The 24,966-nt window shown below is 37.6% G+C and overlaps 1 protein-coding gene across 1 annotated transcript in view; it reads left to right on the top strand.

The window, feature by feature from the left end:
* The window catches only part of SGK1 (serum/glucocorticoid regulated kinase 1), a 133,447-nt gene that overhangs the window by 73,473 nt on the left and 35,008 nt on the right, over positions 1 to 24,966 (top strand). The window contains 1 exon segment of the mRNA XM_049788040.1: positions 18,181 to 18,256. Coding sequence (XP_049643997.1) covers positions 18,181 to 18,256 — 76 coding nt within the window.

The raw sequence follows: 24,966 nt of genomic DNA, 5'->3' as shown, positions 1-24,966 counted from the left end.
TGTGTATCTAAATTTTGATGATTACATCTACCTTTGTGTTGTAATAAATAATCTGAAATAAATTTGTGGCTGCCAAGGAGGCAGGCTGGAGTGGTTGTAGAAACTTAGGGACATTGGTAGAGGGAAGATAACACTGGTGATGTGCTTAAGTTTGGAATAATGAATGCCTGCAACAACTATATTATGAACAACTTGGTAAATTACTGTTATAATAAATTAAATAGACATTACTGAGATATTAGATAAAAACTAACCATGGATGATTTTCATGACTATTTCTAATATTCCAGGTTGATGCTGATTTGAGATCCAAATCCATTAGCAAACACTGTGTACATATATTTGTCTTGATCACACACTAGTTGAAAATTATGTGTGTTATCAGAGGGAAGTAGGGCAGCCTACTTCTCATAACTGGACAATGAGGTCCTTTTTGCTGGATGGACACTTGGTTCAGATTTCCTTTATGCCAGATGGTTGTTCCCTAAAGCCTTCAAGTAGCTGGGATCTTTAAAATTCCAGATGTGCTTGCTACCGTGGTTCTGGTCTAAAGTGACTGCATCTCTCTTCTTGCCAACTGTGTGCTCAGCTGTTAAACTGCGTTCAGAAGGATTGTTTGGCAAGCTTTGAATGTATTTGATCATTTTTCTTTTCAATGTTGATCCTCAAAATAGGCATTACGTAGTATTTAAGATACTTAGAGTTTAAGTAGTTAAAACCTCTCTATACAAAGAGTGTTCTAGAACTATATTTGTGAACATCTGAGAAAATATGATTTCAGGACTCAGAGTTCCCAGGTTTCTCCTTTCTTGATATATCAGCTTCTTCTGAATTCAGTTAAACTCTTTTCATTTTGCAAAATAATTCATTTTGTTTATTCATCAGTAGGATGTACTCTGATAGAAGAAAAATGTTTTGACTTTAATGTTTCAGATTGGTGAACCTTGTTGGGTCAGCTTGATTCAATTCCAAGTTGTACTAATTAAAAGTACTAATTATTTTTATGCTAGTATCTAAGGATCATCTTTTGATGTATAATAGTTTTAAGGAAACTTGTGATTTTGGGAATCACATAGAGAAGCAATGTTCATTAGCCCCAAATAAATAAAAATAAAACAAAATAATGTTTAGTGCCAGGTAAAATGACTTTTATCCCTACTTCTTCAGTTTAAACAATAATAAGTAGTGCTAGTTTTTTTCTTTATAGAAATTAGTGCAATTAGTGCCAAAAATTGTCTCAAAAGCAGATTTCACATAGAATTATTGTCATTTGTAAATCAGATTTTCAAGATTCTCCCTACATCCAAAGTCAGTGATTTTCTAAGACCTTGTGACCACTTTCTTCATTAATGCAATGCATTTTCTTTATGTCATGAGAAATTACGCAGGTGTGTTAAGGCAGGAAGTGGCCTATTTTCTTTGCAAAAGTTGGGAAAATGGAAGGAAGATTATTTTACCATCTGGAAAGCAATTCTTTCCCAAACATTACTGATAATCTTTAAAAAAAATTCAGACAACAGAACAATTATAATCTAAAAATAGAAGTATTAAGTCATACAAACTGAGGACACTATCATCCATCATACAAGAGAGTAAGATTTCAATTCACACTTAAATTGGTGCAAAATTTTGTGATTTAATTTAATTATTCTCAATGTAAATTTATTCTAATTTTGGTCATCTAGCTTTGCAAGCACATACCATAGTTATTCCTTTGCTGTTCTTTACTTTAGAAAGACACTATAATGGTGGCAGGCTATTCCAATGGAGTTCAACTGGTCTATAGCATTGAAAGGGGGTTGGGCCGCCCTCTGTATAGTGTCCCAATCTCCCCCTAGCAGTCCTGAGTGGTTCTTAGCCACTGGCTCTAGAGGGTTTTTTTTTCCACTCCTGTCCTTTCATAAGCCAGGATGAGGGAAGGTCTCGAGCTTCTTCCCCTCCAAATTTGACTACAGGTTTGAATGTTGTGTATTGTGTTTTTGTTTATTTTGTTCTGAAATTAAAGTATGCGAAATAAAGATGATGCTCTTTTCTAAAAAAATAAAAAAAAGAAAGGGGGTTGGGGCAAAGAGAGAACAAATCTAGTAGAAAATCAACAATAGAAAAACACCTTTTTAAAAATAGTCATATGAAAAAAATTGTATCTATTATAAAAATAAAGCCAGTGAAACAACTCTCAAAATGGAATCATCAACAATGAATTGTTATGTATAAATAATGTAGCTGCAATCTTGAAGATATTTGCTCTGGTGGCTTTGCTGTTTAGCTGTCATGTTGGTGGGAGGTGTTAGAAACTGAAAATAAAATCAATGGCTCCCACCTGAATCTCATTAGCACTTGGGTGTTAATAGCCCCCTGACTTGAAAACCAGGAGAATCAGAACTCAACAAGTAGCAAACCGTTGCATCTGCGATTAGTGTCATTATCTCAAAAACCTTTAACATTCAAGACTTAGAATAAAGCCATTTTAGAAAACTGAGTTGTTCGCCAACGACATCCAAAGAGTCACTGTGAACGATTTTTTAAAAAATCACTTATCTAGGCTATTGATGGAAATGGCAAGCTCTAAGAAGAGCACGGAGAAGCACTTAGGTCTTAGGGGAAGAGTACTTTACCCTTTCTTAGGTTAAAATGAGTTGGAATTGAGTCGCATGTGAATTTTTTAATGTATTCACTTTAAAATTCCAGTTTCTAGTGTCTGGAATAAACCTACTTGTACTATGACCTTTCCACTCACTCTAGTTGAAATTCAGAAAGGTAATAAACAAAGAGGACAATCTAACAAATCTAACAAAACTGACAAAAACAATCTAACAAAACTGAGCAAGGAGCCCTAACCTCATGCAGCCCTAAAATGCAGCCCTCGCCTCCAGAAGTTAACACTGAGCTCTAGTATCCAAGCTGAACTGGTAGAAACTTTCCACGCTTTGAAGTTTTATTTCCTAATGTCTGTAGGGGGAAATGAGGTGATTAGAATGCACTAATTCATATTTATGTACTGATTTTATTCTTTATTTAAAATGCCCCTTTTTCAACTTCCTGTCAAAACTTCCCTAATCATTTTATATAGTCAATTTTGTGGTTTAGAGTTAATCCATTTGTTGCTTTTCTGAAAAGGATTTGAGTTCCATTTTTTTCTTCTTGACCTTGGTTGCTTTCTCACTCCTTTACTTACTGGGCCACCTACTATGGTTTCAGAATTTACATTTGCTCACCAACTTCAAGCAATTCTCCCCAGTGACTTGAATCTTAGAACAAGAAGTGTCATACAAATTGACACCGCATATTCCTTACCTTCATAAATTAAAGCCACTCATGAGTTATTTTTTATGGATCTGGAAAATATTGTATTCTTTTACCTGTATTTCATTTTTACCTTAAATACTCTAAAATATTCATACTTCAAACACAATCCATTTTATCTTATTTTAAACTCAGTTTAATTCTTCACAAGATCTATTTTGTCCCAAAGAGTTGTCATTCTATATTTTTGGTAGATTAGTATTCCATTATTTATATGCATATTTATGTCTCATAGATTCTATGCTTAAAATACCCATACGTAGGTATTTTAAATTGATTCCTTGTTTTGGTGACTAAATAATACTGCTGTAAATATAGAGTTCCACTTCCTATTATAATTCACGTCCTCTGGATAAATACTGAGAAGTGATGTTGCTGCATTATATAGGACATCCACTTTTATCTTTCAAAGAAAAATTTGTACCATTTCCCAAAGAAATTGCACCAATTTAAATTACCATCAACAATATATCAAAGTTGCTTTTGCTCTATATTTCCACCAATATATCACTTTAGCAATTCTACAAAAGTTATTCTTTCTAGAATGGTTATTCAAGGGTGAGTGGTGAATTTCACTGTGTTTTTATACATCTCTGATAATAAGTAATGATATTTTATCTCTCTGTAAGTCATCTCTAGGTCTTTTTTGTTTTGTTTTGTTTTGTTTTGTTTCTTGTTTGTTTTAAATGTTTTAATTTTTTATAATATTTTTATTTAATGCCTGTCTTCTATTTCTCTCACTCAGTACCATTGTCATGATAGTTGTTAGTGTAGTTATTTCACTAATCATGCTCTCCACTCCTTGTGGTAAGCTTCATATTATGGTCTGGAAAAATGTCTGTTCAGATGTTGTCCCACTTTTTGACTGTGTTCTTTTTTTTCTTGTTGTAGAGTTCTGTATAATTTTTATGTATTTTTGACATTAAGCCCTTCATATCAAATTATGATGTGTTCAAATCCTCTTCTAATTGTAGGCTGGCTTTTAGTTTTTTATGATTTTGTTGTTGTTGTTTAAAAGTCTTAATTTTATTTATGTATTTATTTATTTATTTACTTTGCATGGGAGGGGCACACCCAGTGATGCTCAGGGGATACTCCTGGCTATGTGCTCAGAAAGCGCTCCTGGCCTGACTATGGGACACCAGGGGATCAAACTGTGTTTCATCTTAGGTTAGCCGTGTGCAAGGCAAATGCCCTACGGTTTGTGCCATTGCTCTGGCCTCAGTTTTATTTAGTTTTATTTATTTTTTATTTCATTTCCCTTGTCTTTTGAGTTGAGTATGTCTTTCTTTTTCTGTTTTTTTTTTAAGAAGATTGAAAAATAATCACTATATAAGGCATGTACACACGTTTTCATTTTTTTAATGTAAATACAAAGCATTTCCTATTTGGGTTTTCTAGGATTTTAGAAGGGATGTGACAATTTTACAGTGCATTATCTTCCTTAAATAGTTGTCTCAATTTTCTAGGAAGCTGATTTTCTGTCCACTTAAGATTGAGTCGCCATATTTAGGACAAAAATTTAAAGTTATGAGAGGGAGTGTTACACAAAATATTATGTTCTTCCCTACTCTTTCTCCAGTTTTGCTCCATAACTACACAGCAGGAGTCAGACCTTTTCATCACCAGTTGCACTTATTTTTAAAAAGATAGAGTATTGATTGCATCACACTTGTGATACTCTGAACTTACTTCTAGCTTCATACTCAAGAATAACTTTTAGCAATGCTCACGAGACCCCAAGAATTGAATAGGAGTTAGTGAGATGCAAAGCAAGCGCCTTAACCCACTACTATCTTTCTGGCCCACGTCCCCCCATCCTGCCAGGCGTACTTTCTGAATATAGAGACTACAGAGCCAGAAGTAACTTCTATGTGCCACTTCTGGGGGTGGCCCCAAAACAAAATCAAACAGATGATAAACTAATAGGTTACTAAGTTAGAAATAAAACTTATGGTTAAAAAGAAAGAATTCAAATAAATGTTTCAAAAAATTTTATGAACGGGTTAATAAATATGATTAATAAATATTGGTATGCTTATTTACTATATGTATAATAATTATCATCTAAGTCCTTAGATTCAAGATAGTGTGGTGCAATGACACCAGTCTGGGCTTACTAACTGCTTTTGCCTTTTTCATATTACCTCAATGTTCTCATCTTGAAAGGAAGAACAATCATTCTTTAGAGAAAGACTAATGATATTCATACCCTGTTCTAGGGATTGTGTGAGCATAAAGAGTGTAGACGCAGCTGTATGCATGTCCAGATAGGTTTTAAACACAGCCTTTTGCCCTAGCAGGCTGCATCTTGTTTAGGAACTCTAAAAGTTTTCAAGAAATGCATACTGTGTTCCGGATCTGGGAAGGGAAAAATGCCCTTCCTTATGTCCGTCCTGGGAGCTCCCAAGTGGTTACAAAGATTGGGACTCCAGAAGTAGGAATAAGGGGTTAAACAGAACTGGGAGAGGTAAGGTAAGAGCAAGGAAAATTCCTACCTTTCCTACCAGGTTTAGATTGCTCTCAACTCTTTTCCAAAGAGTTTTATCAAAACTTTTCCAAAGTTTTATCAAAACTTGGTTTCCAATATTTTAGCTAATGTTTTCATTACGAAAATGGGATTCTTTTGCTGTTACTTCCATTCTAAATAAGATCCTAAAGATTAACTTTTCTTTCCTTCCTCCTCCCCACCACCTTTCTACTCAAAGGCACAAAAATGCCTAGAGGTGTTCTAAGTAATGAGATAGTAAATGTGCCTGGCCCATTGTAAACATTTTATAAAGGTATTATTAGTAACTATTGTGCTGAAATAGACTGTGACTTAAAGTGCTTGATATTCTAGTTCTAGAAAAATATTAATACTGTCTTGTGTAGAATTAGAATGAAAACACTGTGACCAGAGCAATAGTACAGCAGGTAGCGAGTGTGCCTTGTACATGGCTGGCCCAGGTTTGATCCCAGGAATTCCATAGAATCCCCTGAGCACCACCAGGATGATTCCTGATTGCAGAGCCAGATGGAACCCCTCAGAGTACACAAGGGTAGCACAGAAACAAAAAATATTGGATGAGAAACCAGTCTGTGTGCTAAATGTTTAGAACCCACTGAAAAATAAGTAGAAAATATATTGACTGAAATCAAGGTAAAGATAAAGCTACATATAGAAAACACAAGAAAAAGGAGACGACTGAAAATGAAGCAGACTGAAATGCTCAGAGACCTAATATTGTTGTTCTTCTTACTTCCCGAAAGCTAAGAACATCAACAATCTGGATAGTTCAGAATCTTTACTTCTTAAAGTTGAAATTCAGTACATAGTTGAGTTATCCGCTTATTCATGTTATATAGATGTTTTTCACTCCCTGGACATTTTCCTACTTTATTCTCCATGGGCCTAATGACCTACCCACTGAATACCAAAGGGCTGTTGGATCATTGTCAAGATGTGTGATTAACTTGGCTAAATACTAACTCAGTTTCGCAACAAAATTCTTCCATCTCTGCCATTCAAAACTTTGTAAAAGATCTATTCATGGTGTTTTTGCTAATGCAAAAAATTTTAGTTTATATTTGTCAGGTATTATTTTTAACACATGTTCTGCATTAGACACAAGAAAGGTCAAATAAAATTTAAAAAGAAAAAGAAAAAGTTGGCCCAATCTGCTGAGTGAGGCTTCCAGCACATCTGGAAACCTCTGTAAAGAATTAACTCAACATCCTAGACTCTTGGGATCGCCAGATTATTAACTGATTTTGCAGAAGCACCTCATGCAAGTAAGCCAAGATATATAAAAAATATTTTATGCCTACAGACCAATAAATACTGTGTAATTAGCATATTGCATGAGAAAAACAGCAATTATTTTATTGGAAATGTCTGCTTTCATTCAGAGAAAAATAGGAGCCACACATTAGCATTCTATGTTTCATGTGTTGTTGGGAGATTAAATATCAAATTTAAATTTACTTTAAAAATTAAACATTAAGAATTATAGTATTGAGCAATTATGATCATATTGATTTTGAATCTGAAAGCTATAAGAACATAATCCCTAAAACCTCACTTAAGACCAGAGTTTCCCTTATCGAAGTATTTTTGGAGAAAGTGTAAGGTGAAAAAATACTAAGGAATATAATATCATTTGAAATGACAGATATGCCTAACATTTTTCTTTTTCCCTGAAAGCACAGGAGCACATATTTGTTTTGTTTAATTTTAGGACTGGAAATTATTCCCTATATGATCATTAAATTGTATCCTGAAATCACCATATTTATCTTCCCTGAATTCAGAGGATAAATACCATGTTAAGTCTATGTTTTTTCTATTTGGTAAAAGTTAATTTAAGATCCCTGGTGGGTTTAAAAGCCTGTTGATAACTATCATGACCATGTTAATGAGCGAGAGAAATAGAATGCCTATCTCAAATACAGGCAGGGGTGCAGGAGGAGGGAGATGGGGACATTGGTGGTGGGAATGTTGTACTGGTGAAGGGGGGTGTTCTATTTATGACTGGAACCCAACTATAATCATGCTTGTAATCATGGTGCTTAAATAAAGACATTCTAAAAAATAAATAAAAGTAAATAAGAGCCTGTTGATATACCAGCATTCTCTTCCCTTGTGCAGGAACCCAACACTAAAATTTCCCTTCATAGTGAGAGGCCATGATTAAGAATCACTGGAAAACAAAATGCTTTATATGGAGGAAAAAAAATCTATTCAGGCAATAAAAATCTAGTCTTGGACTCATCATGGACAAATTCAAATGATTTTATGGACTGAGCCTGAAACTATACAAGTTTTTAAGATTATTCATCCTAGGAACATATTATATGTGGAAACAACCATACTGAAATTACTGAATTCAGTAATTAATATTTTTCTAATGAATGTCATTAGTAACAGGTAATTTCTACATTGTTATGCGATGAAAAAGAAATGTTATTAAGTAGTGGTACCAGGAGTTGAGCATCAGATTAAGCCCCAGATTTACTATTAAATTAAGGAATGGAGTACAGGTTCATACTAAATCAGATTCTCCTGTTAGAATACTTGATATATGATTATGAATGATAATAATTACTGATTATTAAACTCCAAACAGAGCTAACCCTAACCTTGTTTGTTTGCGGGTCACACTAGTCGATGCTCAGGGGTTCTCTTGGCTCTGAGCTCGGGAATTCTATTGGCTGTGCTTGAGAGATAATATGGGATGCCAGATCTAAAGCAGGTTGTCAAGTGTCCTATTGCTTCAGCTCCAGAAAACCCTAATCTTAACTCTAAGGTTGGTTATTCCTAATTCTAATATTGCCAATTTTTCCCATAAGGAAGTTACATATACGAGAGATTATATAACTTGTCCAGTTTTACATCCATAACAAAGTACGGGACTCCTATTATTTATTTATTCCAGGTCAATGTTATTCCACAGTCTATAGTATAAATAGCCATAGCCAATTATGTATAGCAACTTTTTCTCAATGCTAAAAAGCCTGTTGATCACAGTACACTTATTATAAATAACTTAATTCTTACTCTTTCTATGACATTCTAAGATTTATTTTCCTTCCTTTAGAATTAGTTTTCCCTGTACTGGTAATAAGGCTGAACTGTCATCTGTTAAATCTATTCTATCCACAAAATACTCTTATTCTGTGATAAATCAGCCTTGACCACTTTAATATCTTTGAAGTCTTACTAAATCAATAATGTAGTTAGCAAACATATATCCATTGCCTTTTCTGAATCAGGTGTCTATAAACTACACATCACAAAGAATTTTTTACTTGAGAATTTAATTATTTTTAGACCAGAGCAATAGTACACCAGGTAGTGTGTTTACCTTGCATGCACAGCATTCCAGATGGTCCCCCAAGCACCTGGACTGATTCCTGAGTGAAGAGTCAGAGTAACCCCTGAGTATCACCCAATGTGACCCCAAAAACAACAACAAAAATTTAAGCATTTTTGTTATTATGCAATGAAAGACCTGCCTCAGTTGAAGTCAGACTAACTCTATGTACCTATCTTGCGTGGTGTTTCATTTTATAGATGCAGGTATGTGATTGTGCTGATACTGATAAATAAAATATGTAAGATGATTTTATTTAAAGCATATGAAATATCTACAAATTGTCTCACTTTACTTATATCATCCCTATTGCCACCAAAGCACTTAGCTTAAGAAACTAAATTTCACAGACTAGAGAGACAGTACTGCAGGTAAGACTTGCCTTGCATGTGCCTAACCCAAATTTAGTTCCCAGAATTCCATATGGCTCCTCAAACCTACTAGAAGTCATCCCTAAACACAGAGCCAGGAGTAAGCCCCAAGAAAAGCCTCTCTGGCAAAAAAAAAAAAAAAGTTGGGGGGATTCCATGAGAACAAGGATCTAGCTATCTGGTTTCCATCTATATCCATCTATATCCCCTAGTATTGCAACTCTAATACAATGCTAGCAAATATTTATTGAGTAATATGTCAAACTGAAGTAATTTCAAAATGGAGGATAAATCTGGATTGTATAGAACCAGCCTTATCATAAGACGTAAAAGGCCTAGACTTGGATTCTGAATCACAATCAGTCACCAAGGAAAACTCTGTTAGAGTCCTCATTTCCTTATCCACAGAGCAGGAAGGAAAGAAAAAGGCATGTTATTTTCCTGCTCCCCAAGTCACTGATCATCAAAACTCTACTAGTAGTGTAGACTAGGGCAAACATCTGATCTACTGGACATGTAATCTATAGCTCCTAAACTTAAGTAGTGCCAAGGTTGAAACAAATTCTTGCTGAGCCAAGCAGGAAACATAAATAAAGTGTGTTGGCTGGTATGTTGCCTTTTGCAATTCATGGTTGTAAAAACCAAGAAGAATGCAAGATAAGGTCACTAAAGAAAGAACACTTGCTTGGGATGACAATCTCCAGGGGCCAAGAGTATTTTCTTTGTTTCATGTTATAAGGAATGTTAAGCAACTGAATAAAGATAAAGCATAGTGCTGGAGCAACAGCTCAATGGAGGGGACATTTGTCTTGCATGCGGCTGACCTGGATTCGATCCCTGGCATCTCAGATGGTCTCCCAAGTCAGCCAGGAGTGATTTCTGAGCACAGAGTCAGGATTAACCCCAAAGCACCATTGATATGGCCACAAAACAAAACATAAAAAGATAAAGCATTCGTTTTCCCAGACCAAAACTTGTGATTAGGGGCAGGAGAGATAGCACAGTGGTAGAGCATTTGCCTTGCATGCAGCTAGCCCAAAGCAGATGGTGGTTCGAATCCCGGAACCCCATGTGGCCCCTGAGCCTGCCAGGTGCGATTTCTGAGCACAGAGCCATGAATAAACCCTGAACACTTAACCAGATACCTGCTATCCTACTCCAAACTGTCATTATTTTTTATGAGGATGGAATTTGGGTATGGGGTATATTTAAACCTTGGTGATAGTTGAAATTATGTGAGTAGATTCTTGTTCTACCATGTTGATAGAAAAAAATATAAAGCACAAGTAGAGGGCAGAGAAATATGCCTGTCCATTACTATGATTGAGTGCCCAAAAGAGGGACAAAATCTGGGTACATAAGAGACAACAAAAGGACTTGCAAGAGGAATCAAGCCCAGCCCAAGTGTGTCATGATGGCTTTAGCTAAGTACAGTGGACACTGGGACAGCACTCACCTCTCTTTTAGTCAGTTTTTCAAAACTCTGAAATATTTTATACCACTTCACCTTGCCTAATTTTCATCATTTGTCCAATTTGACTAACTGCCTTTTAGACCACATCATTTCCTTCTTATTTTCCCAACCCGAATCCTCATCAAGCTCTCCTTGATTCTTCTCTAATGGTACAGCCACATCCTAATTTCTTGAGCTCTGTTGTTTTTATTTCTGAATCTAGTGTTTCATACGGACTCCTAAAGATTCCCAAATTTTCTCAACTGTAAGGAAACGCCACCAATTCAAAACATTCGCCATTCTGTTTCTACTAGTTTCTGATCATTTCTTCCATGCTTTCTTTCCCATAAAATTGTTCTGCAAACAGTTGCCTAACAAGCCTCATCAAATTTCACTCCCACACCTCAGGGTGTCCTGTTGGCCTGACATAACTTTCTACTGCCTGCCAACCAATCCCATTGTTGCCAGTATTTTCTTTTGTGTGTTTTTTTAGCTTCATTTTTGGACCACACCCAGTGGTGCTCAGGAGTTACTCCTATCTCTGAACCCAGGGACCACTCCTGGAGAACTCAGAGGACCATAAGGGTTGCTGAAGATCAAACCCACGTTGGCCAAGTGAAAGGAAAGCACACTTCCTACTTCCTATCTCTCTGATCCCTATTGCCAGTATTTAAAAACCTGTCCATATCTTACCTCCTCTTTTTTGTTTAAATCGCCATATCTCTTAGGACAATGGAATTTCCTTTCTAATTTCCCCAATTTGCTATGCCTATGCAAAAAAAAAAAAAAAAAAAAAAAAAAAAAGCCACATCTGCCCCTATCTCCCACTTTTTTTCTTTTTTTAATTTTATTTATATTCTGCCTTTTTCAATGAACCATAGAATTGGAATCATTTCTATCTGTCTCATATTTCTGTCTTCCTACAAATTGAAAAAAAAAAAGTGGTTGGGCCTGGGGGCCTATTGGACTCAGGAGCTTTGAGTGAAAAAAAAAAAAAAAAAAGAGGGTCAAATCTAAATACCCATCCCAAAAGTTAACTACAAAGAATCAAGAGACCCAAACTACAGCAAGCTAAACACAAAACAGACCCGTTACACTGGTAGTCCTGGGATCTAGGGGCAGAGGTATAGGATGCATTTGGGGAATTAGGGTGGAAGGAGGTCAACAATGGTGGTGGGAATGGCCCTAATTCGCTGTCACTAAATGCCTGAAATACAACTTTGAAAGATTTGTAATCCACAATGGTCTTAATAAAAAAAAAAATCTGGGCCAGCGGTAGGGCATTTGCCTTACATGCAGCTGACCCAAGACCTACGAGTGTTGGATTCCTGGCATCCCATATGGTTCCACGAGATGGCCAGGAGTGACTTCTGAGCACAGAGCCAGGAGTAACCCCTGAGTGCAGACAGGTGTTACCCCAAACAAACAAACAAAAATATGTATGATGGGGCCGGGAGGTGGTGCTAGAGGTAAGGTGCCTGCCTTGCCTGCGCTAGCCATGGACGGACCGTGGTTCGATCCCCCGGCATCCCATATGGTCCCCCAAGCCAGGAGCGACTTCTGAGCGCATAGCCAGGAGTAACCCCTGATCGTCACCAGGTGTGGCTCCAAAAATATATATAATGGGTGCATAGAGTTTATTATTATTTGGTCCCAGATCAACGGTGTGCAAGGCAAAAGCCCTATCCTCTGCTATCGCTCCGGTTCTTTATTGTTCTTGTTGTATTATCACTTTTCATCCATTTTCAATCTCACTTTCCTTTTTTTTTTAATATTTTTATTTAAGCACCATGGTTACAAACATGTTTGTAGTTGGGTTTCAGTCATAAAAAGTACACTCCCTTCACCACTGCAACCTTCCTGCCACCAATGCCTCTTATCTCCTTCCTCCCCAACTCCCTACTTCAATCTCACTTTTAAGAAGTATGTTCTTTGGTTTATCATTTCAGAAGGTGAGAAGAAAATAATCAAAAAGTTCATTGTAGGGGCTAGAGCAATACACAGCAGGTAGGATGTTTGCCTTGCATGCAGCCAATTTGGGTTCAGACCAAAGAAAGTTCATTGTAGGTTTAGTCAAGAGTCAAGTACAAGTGCTCACACTTGACAGCACTAATTTAACCTGGTAATGAGTTTGTTCACTTTTTTGAAACAACTAATTCTTCAAAAGTTATTAGATACAGGTCATTGTTACTAAACTGTTACAGTACATTATGCTATTTACGAATTTGTAAAAACTTGTGTTGAAAATAAACTAAATGTGCTCCAGACAGTTGCTGTGGGAACAGCAGTGCTAGGGAATCATGATGAGTAACAGACTATACTTGAATGTTACCACTGCTTCTAACACAAGAGCAAGGAGGAATTATTAAAGGTCCTGAATTTTTAAAAGAGCACCTTTAGGGGCCCGAGCGATGGCAGAAGCGGTTGGATGAGCCACGATTCGACCCCCTAGCGTCCCATAGGGTCCCCCAAGCCAGAAGCGATTTCTGAGCGCATAGCAAGGAGTAACCCCTGAGCATCATCGGTGTGGCCCAAAACCAAAAACAACAACAAAAAATAAAATAAAAGAACACCTTTAGACCCCACATGTGGTTCAGTGGCAGAACACTTGCTTTCCATGTGCACAGTTCTAGGTTCAATTCTCTTGTGCCACACAATAAATGAATTAAAACAAATAGAGCAGGTTTGATATGAAGAATATTCTTCAAGCAAATAGAGATAAGTATTCCTGAGTAAATAGGAATGGAGGAATGGCATTCGTTTAGCCAACACCACATGGACACAAGATTACTAGATATCCATGGAGAAAAAATGTTCATACTTGACAATTTTTCTTACATGGGGTGAGAGTCATAAAATTAATTTGGCCTCTCTAAAATGAAAAGGTAAAAGCAATGAGTAATAGTTCATAGTCCTCAAGAGTTGACCCTCAAACCTCAATTCAAATGCTCTTATCTCAGCTCTGGCTTATTTGCTCCTAAAGGATTACCTCTTCAGGGACGACTTCCAGGGAAGAGTGAGTGTCAGTAAAGAATGATTCCTTTACTATTTTATTTTATTCAATAACATTTCATTTATACTCAATAAATAATTTAAAAATATTTCACGAGTACCTGGAGTGATGCGCAATGGGTAGGGCATTTACCTTGCATATGGTCGATCTAGATTTAACCCCTCCACTTCATCCACACAATCCCCTGAGCCTGCCAGGAGTAATTTTTGAGCACAGGATCTGCATCTTGAACAACAATAGCAACAACAAAAACTATTTTATGAGAAGGGAAGGGGGTTAATTAAGATAAAAGAAAAACAGAAAAACAGTCACTTTCTTATATGATGTATCTATATAATGAGGTACGTATGAGCTATTACTTTATGAAGAATATATCCTCAGTGAACATAAATCAGGGAGGAATGTTTCAAAGATCCAAATTCAAAAGTACTTTTTTTTTTTTTTGGTTTTTGGGTCACACCCGGCAGCGCTTAGGGGTTACTCTGGCTCTATGCTCAGAAATCGCTCCTGGCAGGCTAGGAGGACCATATGGGGTGCCGGGATTCGAACCACTAACCTTCTGCATGCAAGGCAAATTCCTTACACCCAAGCTATCTCTCCCGCCCCTCAAAAATACTTTCTAACAGTTGGACTAACACTCAAGTTATGACACGAATAAATGATTCCACCAAAGAATTAATACTGAAGTTAGTCAAGTATTTGGGGTGTTTTTCAGTGCTACTCCGAATGCCACCTATGGAATGGTGCTGGTCTGCTTTATTTTAGGGTTGAATAAAGTTGTGTGGGTCATACCTGCTAGTGCTTAGGAGCTATTTCTGGCTATCTGTTTGGAGAATCTTGTGCAGTACCAGCCATGGAACTATAGTTAATAATATAGTATTTATGGGGCCTGAGCGGTGGCACAGCTGTAAGGCATTTATTTGCCTTGCATGCAGCTGACCTAGGACGGAACACAGTTTGATACCCGAGCGTCCCATATGGTCCCCCAAACCAGGAGCAATTTCTGATCACATAGCCAGGAATAAGCCTTGAACGTCACCAAGTGTGGTCCCCCCAAAAAACAATATATACATATATATGGTATTTATATCTGGTATATAACTATTATACCAAAAAATTTAGCCATTGTATATTTATCAGATATTTTATTTGATCTGCTGAAGTCTTAGAGTCTTATTTGTTTCTAGCTTTTTCTTTTTTAAAATTGTTTCTAGCTTTTTCTTAATTGTGGGAATATAATCATAAAAAATCTACTCTCTTTACTTATTTTTGAGAGTTCTATACAATAATATTAGCTAATGAGAACAATGTTGTTCAGAACTCTAGACCTTGCATAACTGAAACTTTACACTTTGAGTCACACCCCTATTTCTCCTTCCCCCAGTTCTTGGAACTGTCATTAGATTCCTACTTCTGTATATTTGACTACTTTAGATACTGTCCTCTTAGAGCCAGTTTTCAGCTGTATTCATACTACGTCTAGCTTATTTCACTTAGCAAATCTAAGCTTCATCCATGCTACTGCACATGGCAAGGTTTTCTTCTCATTTAAGGAAGAATGCTATATCATTATATCTATATACTTCCTGTTACGTATTCATTTATCTTTCCATTTCGGAGTGCCACACTGCCAAAACAACAGTGTTCAAGGCTTACTACTGCTTCAGGAATCTCTCCTGGAAAAGTTGAAGGAATTTTTGAAGCACTGGGAATTAAGCCTAGGTGAGCCACAGGCAAGGCAAGTGCCCTGACTAGACAATGACTAAGGCCCCCGTTCATAGGTATTTTAGTTATTTTTACACCTAACCATTGTGAATAATACTACAATGAGCATGAGGTGCAGATTGATCTTAGAGAATCTGATTTTCATAGATTTTTTGATATTGATTTACAACTACAGGAATAGCTAGTGCCAGATTGTAAATCGATGCTCTCTTTCTTCATCAGTAGATTTTTTCCCCCACGGAAAGAAAGATCAATGAAGTGAAACAATATACTTCATGACACTCTTGATTGCATTGACTATCACTAAATAGAAAGAATTTTTCATAAAAATAGTAAACACTAGGAAAATTTTAAGATATCAAATCAACACACTGTAAAATGTAATGTCTATTTTTAACAGATTTATGTTTTCCTGAGTTAGAAATATTTGAAACCATATGTATAGTTTAATTTAAAAAATAGTATAGTTTAGGGGCCTGGAGAGATAGCACAGTGGCGTTTGCCTTGCAAGCAGCCAATCCAAGACCAAAGGTGGTTGGTTCGAATCCCAGTGTCCCATATGGTCCTCTGTGCCTGCCAAGAGCTATTTCTCAGCAGACAGCCTTGGGTGTGGCCCAAAAAAAAACAAAAACAAAAACAAAAAAAAAGAAAGCAAAAAACAAAAAAATAGTATAATTTAAAAAACAAATTTTTTTGCTGCTACCTATAATGTATTATAGGAAATTTGTTCTATATACACTACACAGTCTTTGGCTTAAATAAATTATACAAATTGCATTTATGCATTTACTACCTTTTTAAGATACAGTTTCTGTTGTGACTGTAAAAGAAAAAAAGTGGGAACTAAAGAGACAGTATAGGGATTAAAGCATTTGATTTGCATGTGATCCTGGTTTGTTCCCCACCACTATAATTTCCCCCCCACATCACCAGGAACAACTCCTAAGCATAGTCTTAGGAGCAGCACCTGAGTACCATTGGGTATGACCCAAAAATATTCCCCCAAAATGCAAAATAGCAAACAAAAATGAATAAAAATTGTGTTTAGGAGCTACTAAATTAAAAGTAGCTTTTCTTCAATAACTACTCACGAGTTCTCCTAATGGTTCGTATTCCTGCTCCCATCTCCTCTCTAATACTTTTATAGCCTTTACATTACATCCTAGCAAAGTTGGCTTTATCCCAACACCACTGACCTTAAATTTGGAAATGTGATTTGTTGTATGGACTAGGTGCAATATTAGATGTTACATGAACTGAAAACCAAATGTGTTTGCATGGTAAGCATAATCAAATCATGGTTTCTTGCCCTTGTTCCAGCCAGATGAAGCCACTATTGTCCCAGGACCAGACAACTAATATTGAATTTTACCCATTACTTGAAGAGCCAATCTAAAGAAACACATGTAATTAGCCAGTGCGATTTGGGGCATTATGTATTAAATAGCATTTTTCTTAGTAGAATTATAACTGCTTGTTTTTATTAGACTTCCATCTTTTTTCATTAGTTTTGCTCTGCTATGCTTTTGGGTCACACTGAGTGGTATTCAGGGCATACTCCTGGCTCTTTGCTCAAGTATCATGCCTACTGGTGTTCAAGGGATCATATGCAGTGTAGGGATATCAAATCCAAGTCAGACATGTGCAAGCAGGTGCCTTATCTGCTGTACTATCTATCTCTACAGCTCCTCTGACTAATATGTTTAGAATATACTTTTATTTTTGTTATTGTTGTTATGTTTTGGGGGAGGCCACATCTGGCGGCACTCAGGAGTTACTTGTGGTCTGCACTCAGAAATCGCTCCTGGCAGGCTCGAGGGGCCATATGGGATGCCAAGAATAGAACCACTATCAGTCCTGGGGGCAAGGCAAACACCCTACCACTGTGCTATCTCTAGGGCCCCAACTTTTCTATCAGAGTTCAGTTTGTTAGTAATAATGGCTCTTCAGAAAAGATCTATCAAGGTAACTTCTAGAAGATCTCACTAAACATGAAGATGTGGGAAAGAAAAATTGAATAACCCCTCTTTAATATGTATTTCCAAGGACTATGTATAAAAACTACTATCTCTGCTATGGAGAAATCCAAACTACATTTTATGGGATAAGTATTTTTGCTAATCATTCAGGACCTCTGTGCATGAGAACGAGCCAGGAAAGAGAGCCCTATTCTGCAGGTACATGAGGATAGACTTGTGCATCAGAACATGATGCAGAACCATGAGACTCAGCTGGCCTCATTTTCCAGAAATAAAATGGTCTAAGATCTCCAAGATAATGAACTTCCAGTGCTATTGCCAGCACTACCCTAGAAGACCCAGCTAGGTGGTTTCCCTAATCAGGGCACTGATAAATCATATATCCAGCCTCTTGGACTCTTACCTTTAGACTTATAAGCAAAAATCAGCTAAATCAATCGAGTCATTTTCTCAACACTTCTTTTGTTCTTGTGTCTTCAAGGTGAAAGAACCATGCAATCATGCCAACATGCTCACCAAGCCTGATCCAAGAACCTTCTGGACTAGTGATGATTCAGGTATCATTGGAGAAAACACAGTATAACTTTGCATTTCTCTTTTTTAAAATAATATCTTTATCTAAGCATCGTGATTACAAACATGTTTGTAGTTGGGTTTTAGTTATAAAAAAGAACACTCCCTTCACCCATGCCACCTTCCCGCCACCAATGCCCCCATTTCGCTCTTCCCCACCCCAACCCCCTGCCTGTCTTTGAATGAGGCATTCTATTTCTCTAACTACTATTGTCATGAGAGCTGTTAATGTAGTTATTTCACTAATTGTACTCACCACTCTTTGTGGTAAGCTTCACATTGTAAGACAGTCCTTCCAGCCTTCATCTCTATTGTCTCTGAGTATTATCACAATGCTATCTATTATTTTCTTAAATCCCAAAGATGAGTGAGACTATTCTGTGTCTATCTCTCTCCCTCTGGCTTATTTCAGTCAGTATAATAGATTCCATGTCCCTCCATGTATAGAAAAATTTCATGACTTCATTTTTCCGGACAGTTGCATAGTATTCCATTGTGTATCTGTACCACAGTTTCTTTAGCCACTCATCTGTTGAAGGGCGCCTCGGTTGTTTCCAGATTTTGCCTATTGTATAAATGAGAGGCATCACTTTCCCTACTTTAAATTGTATTTGCATCTTTCTTTTCCATTTCTAAGACATGAATAGATACTGTCAGGAAAGAAATGAATTACTTTATAAGTAATGAAGGAGCAGAGAAATGAACCAACTGCTTATAGAATAAGATAGGGGATGGTGGTAGAGGAGTGGAATAAGGTAAGCAGGACCAATCGTCTACTTATTTCTCAAGAGGGAGGAAGGAATTGATATCTCTTTTGAGTTACATTTAATCTTAGTGAAGGACAGGCATGATTTTCATTATTAAATGGAAAAATGGAGAGGGTATTTCTAGAGGGGCTTAGGTGCTCCTGGCTCAAGTGTCACTCTCAGAGGAACTTCAGGAACCATGTAGTTCTGGGAATTAATCCCAAGCCTCTTTTGTGCAAAGTATCTGATTAGCATATTAAGCTGTCTCCTGGCTAATAACTTGCATAATTGACTCTGGACTATGAATCTAATCCTAATAAAAGAACTACCATGTTTTAAGATCTTAAAAATAGGCTCCTAGTTGTATAATTAAAAATCACAATCAGGGGCCGGCGAGGTAAGGTGTAGGTAAGGTAAGGTGAGGTAAGGTAAGGCGCTAGAGGTAAGGTGTCTGCCTTGCAAGCGCTAGCCAAGGAAGGACCGCGGTTCAATCCCCCCCAAGCCAGGGGCAATTTCTGAGTGCTTAGCCAGGAGTAACCCCTGAGCATCAAACGGGTGTGGCCCGAAAAACCAAAAAACACAAAACAAAAAAATCACAATCAAACAAAAGTGTGCTCTAGAAAACCCTTTTTCTTTGTATACACATTAAACTGTGAGACCCAACTGTCTAAAGCAAAGGCATTGAAAATGCAGAGAAAAGGTTAAGCAAAAAGAAGCTAAAATAATTAAGAGAGTGATACTAGAGTTTTCAGCTTTTCTCACTAAATAGGGTCTGACTAAGTGAGCTGTGATGACACCTAATAGTATATTAGATTCCACAGCTTTCCACTGTGCATTCACAAGCATCTAATTTAAGATGTCTGGCATCTGGGGAAGTGCAGGTCCGTTTATTCTCCCTGAATGAGAAACGAGACCAGAAATCGAGAGAGGTTAACGGAGTATCCGAAGTTCCTAACCATAAGATAGCCATGCATGGGACAGGTAGGAGAACTTCTGTCATACCTCCTAGGAAGACAAAGCTGTTCCCTGGAAGCAGCTTGGACTAAATCTCTTCTCTAACATTTCCTTCATGGAAGAGAACCAGAGATTGTGCCTATTAGCTAAACTGAGATGGGTTGAAAAATGGTAAAAAAAAAAAAAAAAAAAAGCCGGCACGGTGGCGCTAGAGGTAAGGTGTCTGCCTTGCCTGAGCTAGCCTTGGAAGGACCCGGTTCAATCCCCCGGCGTCCCATATGGCCCCCCAAGCCAGGAGCAACTTCTGAGTGCATAGCCAGAAGTAACCCCTGAGCGTCACCGGGTGTGGCCCAAAAACCAAAAACCAAAAACAAAAAAAGAAAAACTCTAATCTTTTTTTTTCCTCCAAAAACTTTCGGTCTAAAATTATTATTCAGTTTTATTTGGTTTTGTTTGTTGTTGTTGTTGTTGTTGGGAATTTTTTGTTTGTTTCTTTGTTTTGTGCCACACCTGGTGATGCTCAGGGGTTACTCCTGGCTCTGCGCTCAGAAATCGCTCCTGGGTTGGGGAAGCCTATGGGAAGCCTGGGGATTGAACTGTGGGTCTGTTCTAGGTCAGCTGTGCATGCAAGGCAAACACCTTATTGCTGTGCCACCACTCCTGCTTAGTTTTATCTTGTGAAATAAAAGTTGCCTGTTCCTGCTTTGTATACTTAAGAAAGATTAAGAATCATGAAAACAAATTGGCGCCCAATATGCTTCCATGGTCATCCATTATTTTTACAACGAAACAAATACTTCATTTGGGGTTGGAATGGTAGTACAGCAGGTAGGGCATTTGTGTTGCATGTGGCCAAGCTGGTTTCTCTCCCCAGCTTTCCCACATGGTCTCCTGAGCACTGCCAAGACTGATTTTTGAGTGCAGAGCCAGAAGTAACCCTTCGCATTGCCAATGGTGAACAACATAAATAGACATAAAACCTGTAATTTACTGACTATCGATATGTGATGCTGGGATTTGAACAGCAGTTATGGCCTCTTCAGCTAAATACATGTACATTCAGCTCCTAAAATGTATTTTTTATATTGACAACAGGAATTCAAAGGCATGGTGTCCCTCTTGCAGAATTTTATCTAATAAAAATCCTTTCAATAAATAATTTCCAGACTATACATCTATGTCTAACAGCATTGGGTGAAGTTGTGTGATCAGGTACTGAGACTGGAATGCGAGGATACTCACTATGACAATGGAGTTCCCTTTTACTTTCTTTAAGTCAGTCTTTTTCTTCTTTCTTTTGCTTGTTTGCTTTCTTTCCTTTTTTCTTCCTTCCTTCCTTTTCTTTCTTTTGTTCATTATTTCTTTCATTCTTTCTTGTTCATTTTCTTTCTTCTTTCTTTCTTTGTTTTTCTTTCTTTCTCTTTCATTCTTTCTTTTTCCTTCCTTTCTTCCTTCCTTTTCTTTTCTTTTTCTTATTTATAGTTTTGGAGTCATACTAGGCAGTGCTCAGGGATTACTTCTGGCTCAGAAATTGCTCCTGGCAGGTTTGGGGATCATATGGGATGCTGAGGATCAAACCCAAGTTGACTGTATGCAAGACAAATGTCCTCCCTGTGTGCTATTGCTCTGGTCCCATTCTGTGTGTGTGTGTGTGTGTTTTTTTATAAAGCACATTTATTCATAATTGGCATGATTTTATGATTGACTAATTATTTATCACTCTAAATCTACTAAAAGTCTTTGATAGAGATCTGTTTGTTTTGTTCCTGGATATTAATATACCTCAGCTAGTCTTTTTTGGGGCAGGTGGTGGTTTGAACATCATACCTAGTGGTACTTAGAGCCTACATCTGCCTCTATGCTCAATGATCACTCCTGGCATGATACTAGATAGCAAACCAGTCTCAGCTGCGTGCAAGGCAAGCCTATCTTTCCTGCTCTAAACTAATCTTTTGTCTGCTCTTCACATATATAATTTCGTCAACCATTTACTTTCAACTTATATTTTCCTTATTTTTACGTTGCTTTTTGCACATCAACACATCGGGTATGGTGGCCTTCTACGTAACTTTCCAGTGAGATTTGCAGTGGTCCTCCTGGACTGCTAGTGCTTTGAAGTTTGGAGGTAAGAATGAATGACTGTGCGCACCAGGAGCTGTAAACCTGAAATAATTTGGTTGTTAGGTGACTTGAGAGTTTCAGTTGTGGAGCTAGACCATTTCTATGTCAGAAGGTGTTGGTTGTAGCTTCAGGCTGTTGTGTCTTTAGGCAGAAAGTGAAATCTGCCTGTACAATTCCAAGAAGGCCCAGAGTTTTCAGTTCCAGACTGAACTAACTACTTGGGGTGATTTAAAGGCATCATGTTCTCTTGGAGATTAGCTGTGAACTGAAAGCTACTGGTTTTATATTAAAATGTTCAGATGCGGGGGGGAGGAAATGGACCGATAGCACAGAGGTAGGGCATTTGCCTTGCACACGGCCGACCCAGGATGAACCCGAGTTCGATTCCTGGCATCCCATATGGTCCGAGGAGCTTGCCAGGGGCGACTTCTGAGCCCAGACCCAGAAATAACACCTGAGCTCAGCAGGGTGTGCCCCAAAACAAACAAACAAACAAAAAATGTTTGAGAAAGCTCTGATCTCTGCTAAGCCCAGCACTGAACCCCACAGAGCAGGGGTAAGTATTACTGGGTGGAGCCTCACATCACCCAGAGTGCTATTTGGGATATCCCCTTCAAAAAATAGCATATGTTGGCCATAAAGTAGAAATAGAACTTAAAGAAAATAAAATGAATCACCTATAATCCTACCACCCCTTTCTTTATTATTATGGAATTTACCTTTCTCTCATGGATTAACAGGGTTTGTTCTGACAGTAAGCAAACAGGCCACACAAGTTAAGTTTCTTTCCTATTGTCTTTGATTTTAGGCTTTAAAACTTGAGTTGTTTGTTTTTGCACAACTTTTTTTCAATTGCCAGTCGTAGAGCAGCTTAGGACATCCTTTTAAATTAGAATTTCAAGGTAGGATGAGTTTCCCCACACTTGAGAGTTCTTCCCCCAGTACTATTACCACAAAGTAGAACACAGATGCTATTCTATGCTTAGAGAAAGTTTAATGCTGAAATGATTAAACAATAAAGTTTTGCTCGTAATGCTTTTGGTTGTTTTGTTTTGTAAAAGGGCCTTGACTAACTGTGAGCTCTGTTTCTTTGTTTGTTTACTTGGTTTTTTTTTTTTTTTTTTTTTGGCTTGTGCCACACCCAGCAGCTCAGTACTTCTTCCTGGCTCTCTGCTTAGGCACTCTAGGGGGAACATACAGGATACCGGAAATCTAATTGAGTTTGGCCTCTTGTAGGAGAGGTCCTCTACCCTCTGTACTGGAAGTCTAGGCACTCTTTAGCAAGTCTTTGTCCAGTAGAAAAACATAACTTTTCTCTGAACTTTAACTTAAAATTCCCTATAACCAACCCAAAATTGGGAATTGTATTTTTGGGACTTACAAAAAAGCCAGTTTTCTTTTCTTTTTTTTGTATTTTTGGGTCACACCTGGCAGCGCTCAGGGGTTCCTCCTGGCTCTACACTCAAAAATCACTCCTGGCAGGCTCAGGGGACCACATGGGATGCCGGGATTCGAACCACCATCCCTCTGCATGCAAGGCAAGCGCCCTACCTCCATGCTATCTCTCCGGCCCCAAAAGCCAGTTTTCTAATAACCAAAAATTATATTAAGAATTACTCCTTTTCTTAAAACTTTATTTATTGATTGGTTTTGGGGCCACACCCGGCTGAGCTCAGGGGTTACTGCTGGGCCTGCACTCAGAAATCACCCTTGGCAGACTGGAAAACCATACGGGTGCTGAAATAGAACTGGGTCCCTTCCTTGTCAGCTGCATGCAAGGCAAACGCCCTACTGCTGCGCTATCTCTCAAGAATCATTCTTGTTTGGGGCCGGAGTGGTGGCATGAACCGTGGTTCTATCTCCCGGTGTCTCCTATGGTCTCCCAAGCCAGGAGCGATTTCCGAGCACATAGCCAGAAGTAACCCCTGAGCATCACCGGGTGTGCCCCCTCCGAAAAACAAACAAACAAAAAAGAATCCTTCTTGTTCAAATTTTCCCCAGAGAAAAATGTATTTCCCGTGATTATACATTATTTTAATTTATTTTAAATGAATTTTGAAATTTAGCCCAAACGTCCAGTTTAAAACTCACTATGAAATAACACCTTTGGATTTATTTGGGATCAGTGACAGTTTGTGAACCATGTTAAACTGAAATATTTATTTTTGAAAACATGAACTCAGAGACATTTTACTATTTTAATGAACATATAAATTGGATCATTTAATTATTATAAAGAAGGGTGATAACTTTGTTTTACAACTGTAAAAAGTGAAGAAAATAATTTTTAGATTATTTCTTCTTATAAAGAAAATCTTGGGACCAGAGATCAGTCAATATGCAGAGCACATCAAAAGCATCTTTTGTATGCAGAAATCTCTGATTCTATCCTGATTCTGCCTGCTCCCCCAAGCACGGACAAGAATGACCCTAAAGCATAGATAGAGCCCAGTGCAGGGCCTGTTCACCACTAGGTGTGCCCCTATAACAAAACGAAAATAAGAAAAATACTCATTTTTATTTAGAAAACAGTTGCTTCTTCCTTCAAGGACACTTTTATTTTTAATTTTTTATCTAGCACAAAAAAAAATCATAAGAGATAAACATAACCTGTTTACATTGAAACTTCCTATTTGATATATTTTGGCCAGTGCAGACTTTGCCCCATACCATTAGAAATATACCACCTATCAAATATCTATGAATATGTTACCATTGGCTCAATAACATGGAGAGTAAGGGAGCTACCTACTCTAGAAAAGAATACTTCCACCTCTCTTCTCAGCCCACCTCAGCCACCATCACACAGAGAAATGCCTAACTTGGCTCAAAGATACTAAAATCTTCTGAAAGGGGCCTGAGCAGTGGTGCAA

The sequence above is a fragment of the Suncus etruscus genome, chromosome 15 (assembly GCF_024139225.1).
Source record: "Suncus etruscus isolate mSunEtr1 chromosome 15, mSunEtr1.pri.cur, whole genome shotgun sequence".
NCBI lineage: Eukaryota > Metazoa > Chordata > Mammalia > Eulipotyphla > Soricidae > Suncus > Suncus etruscus.
Note: the sequence above shows the minus strand (reverse complement) of the source record. Positions and strands in the feature narration are given on the sequence as shown.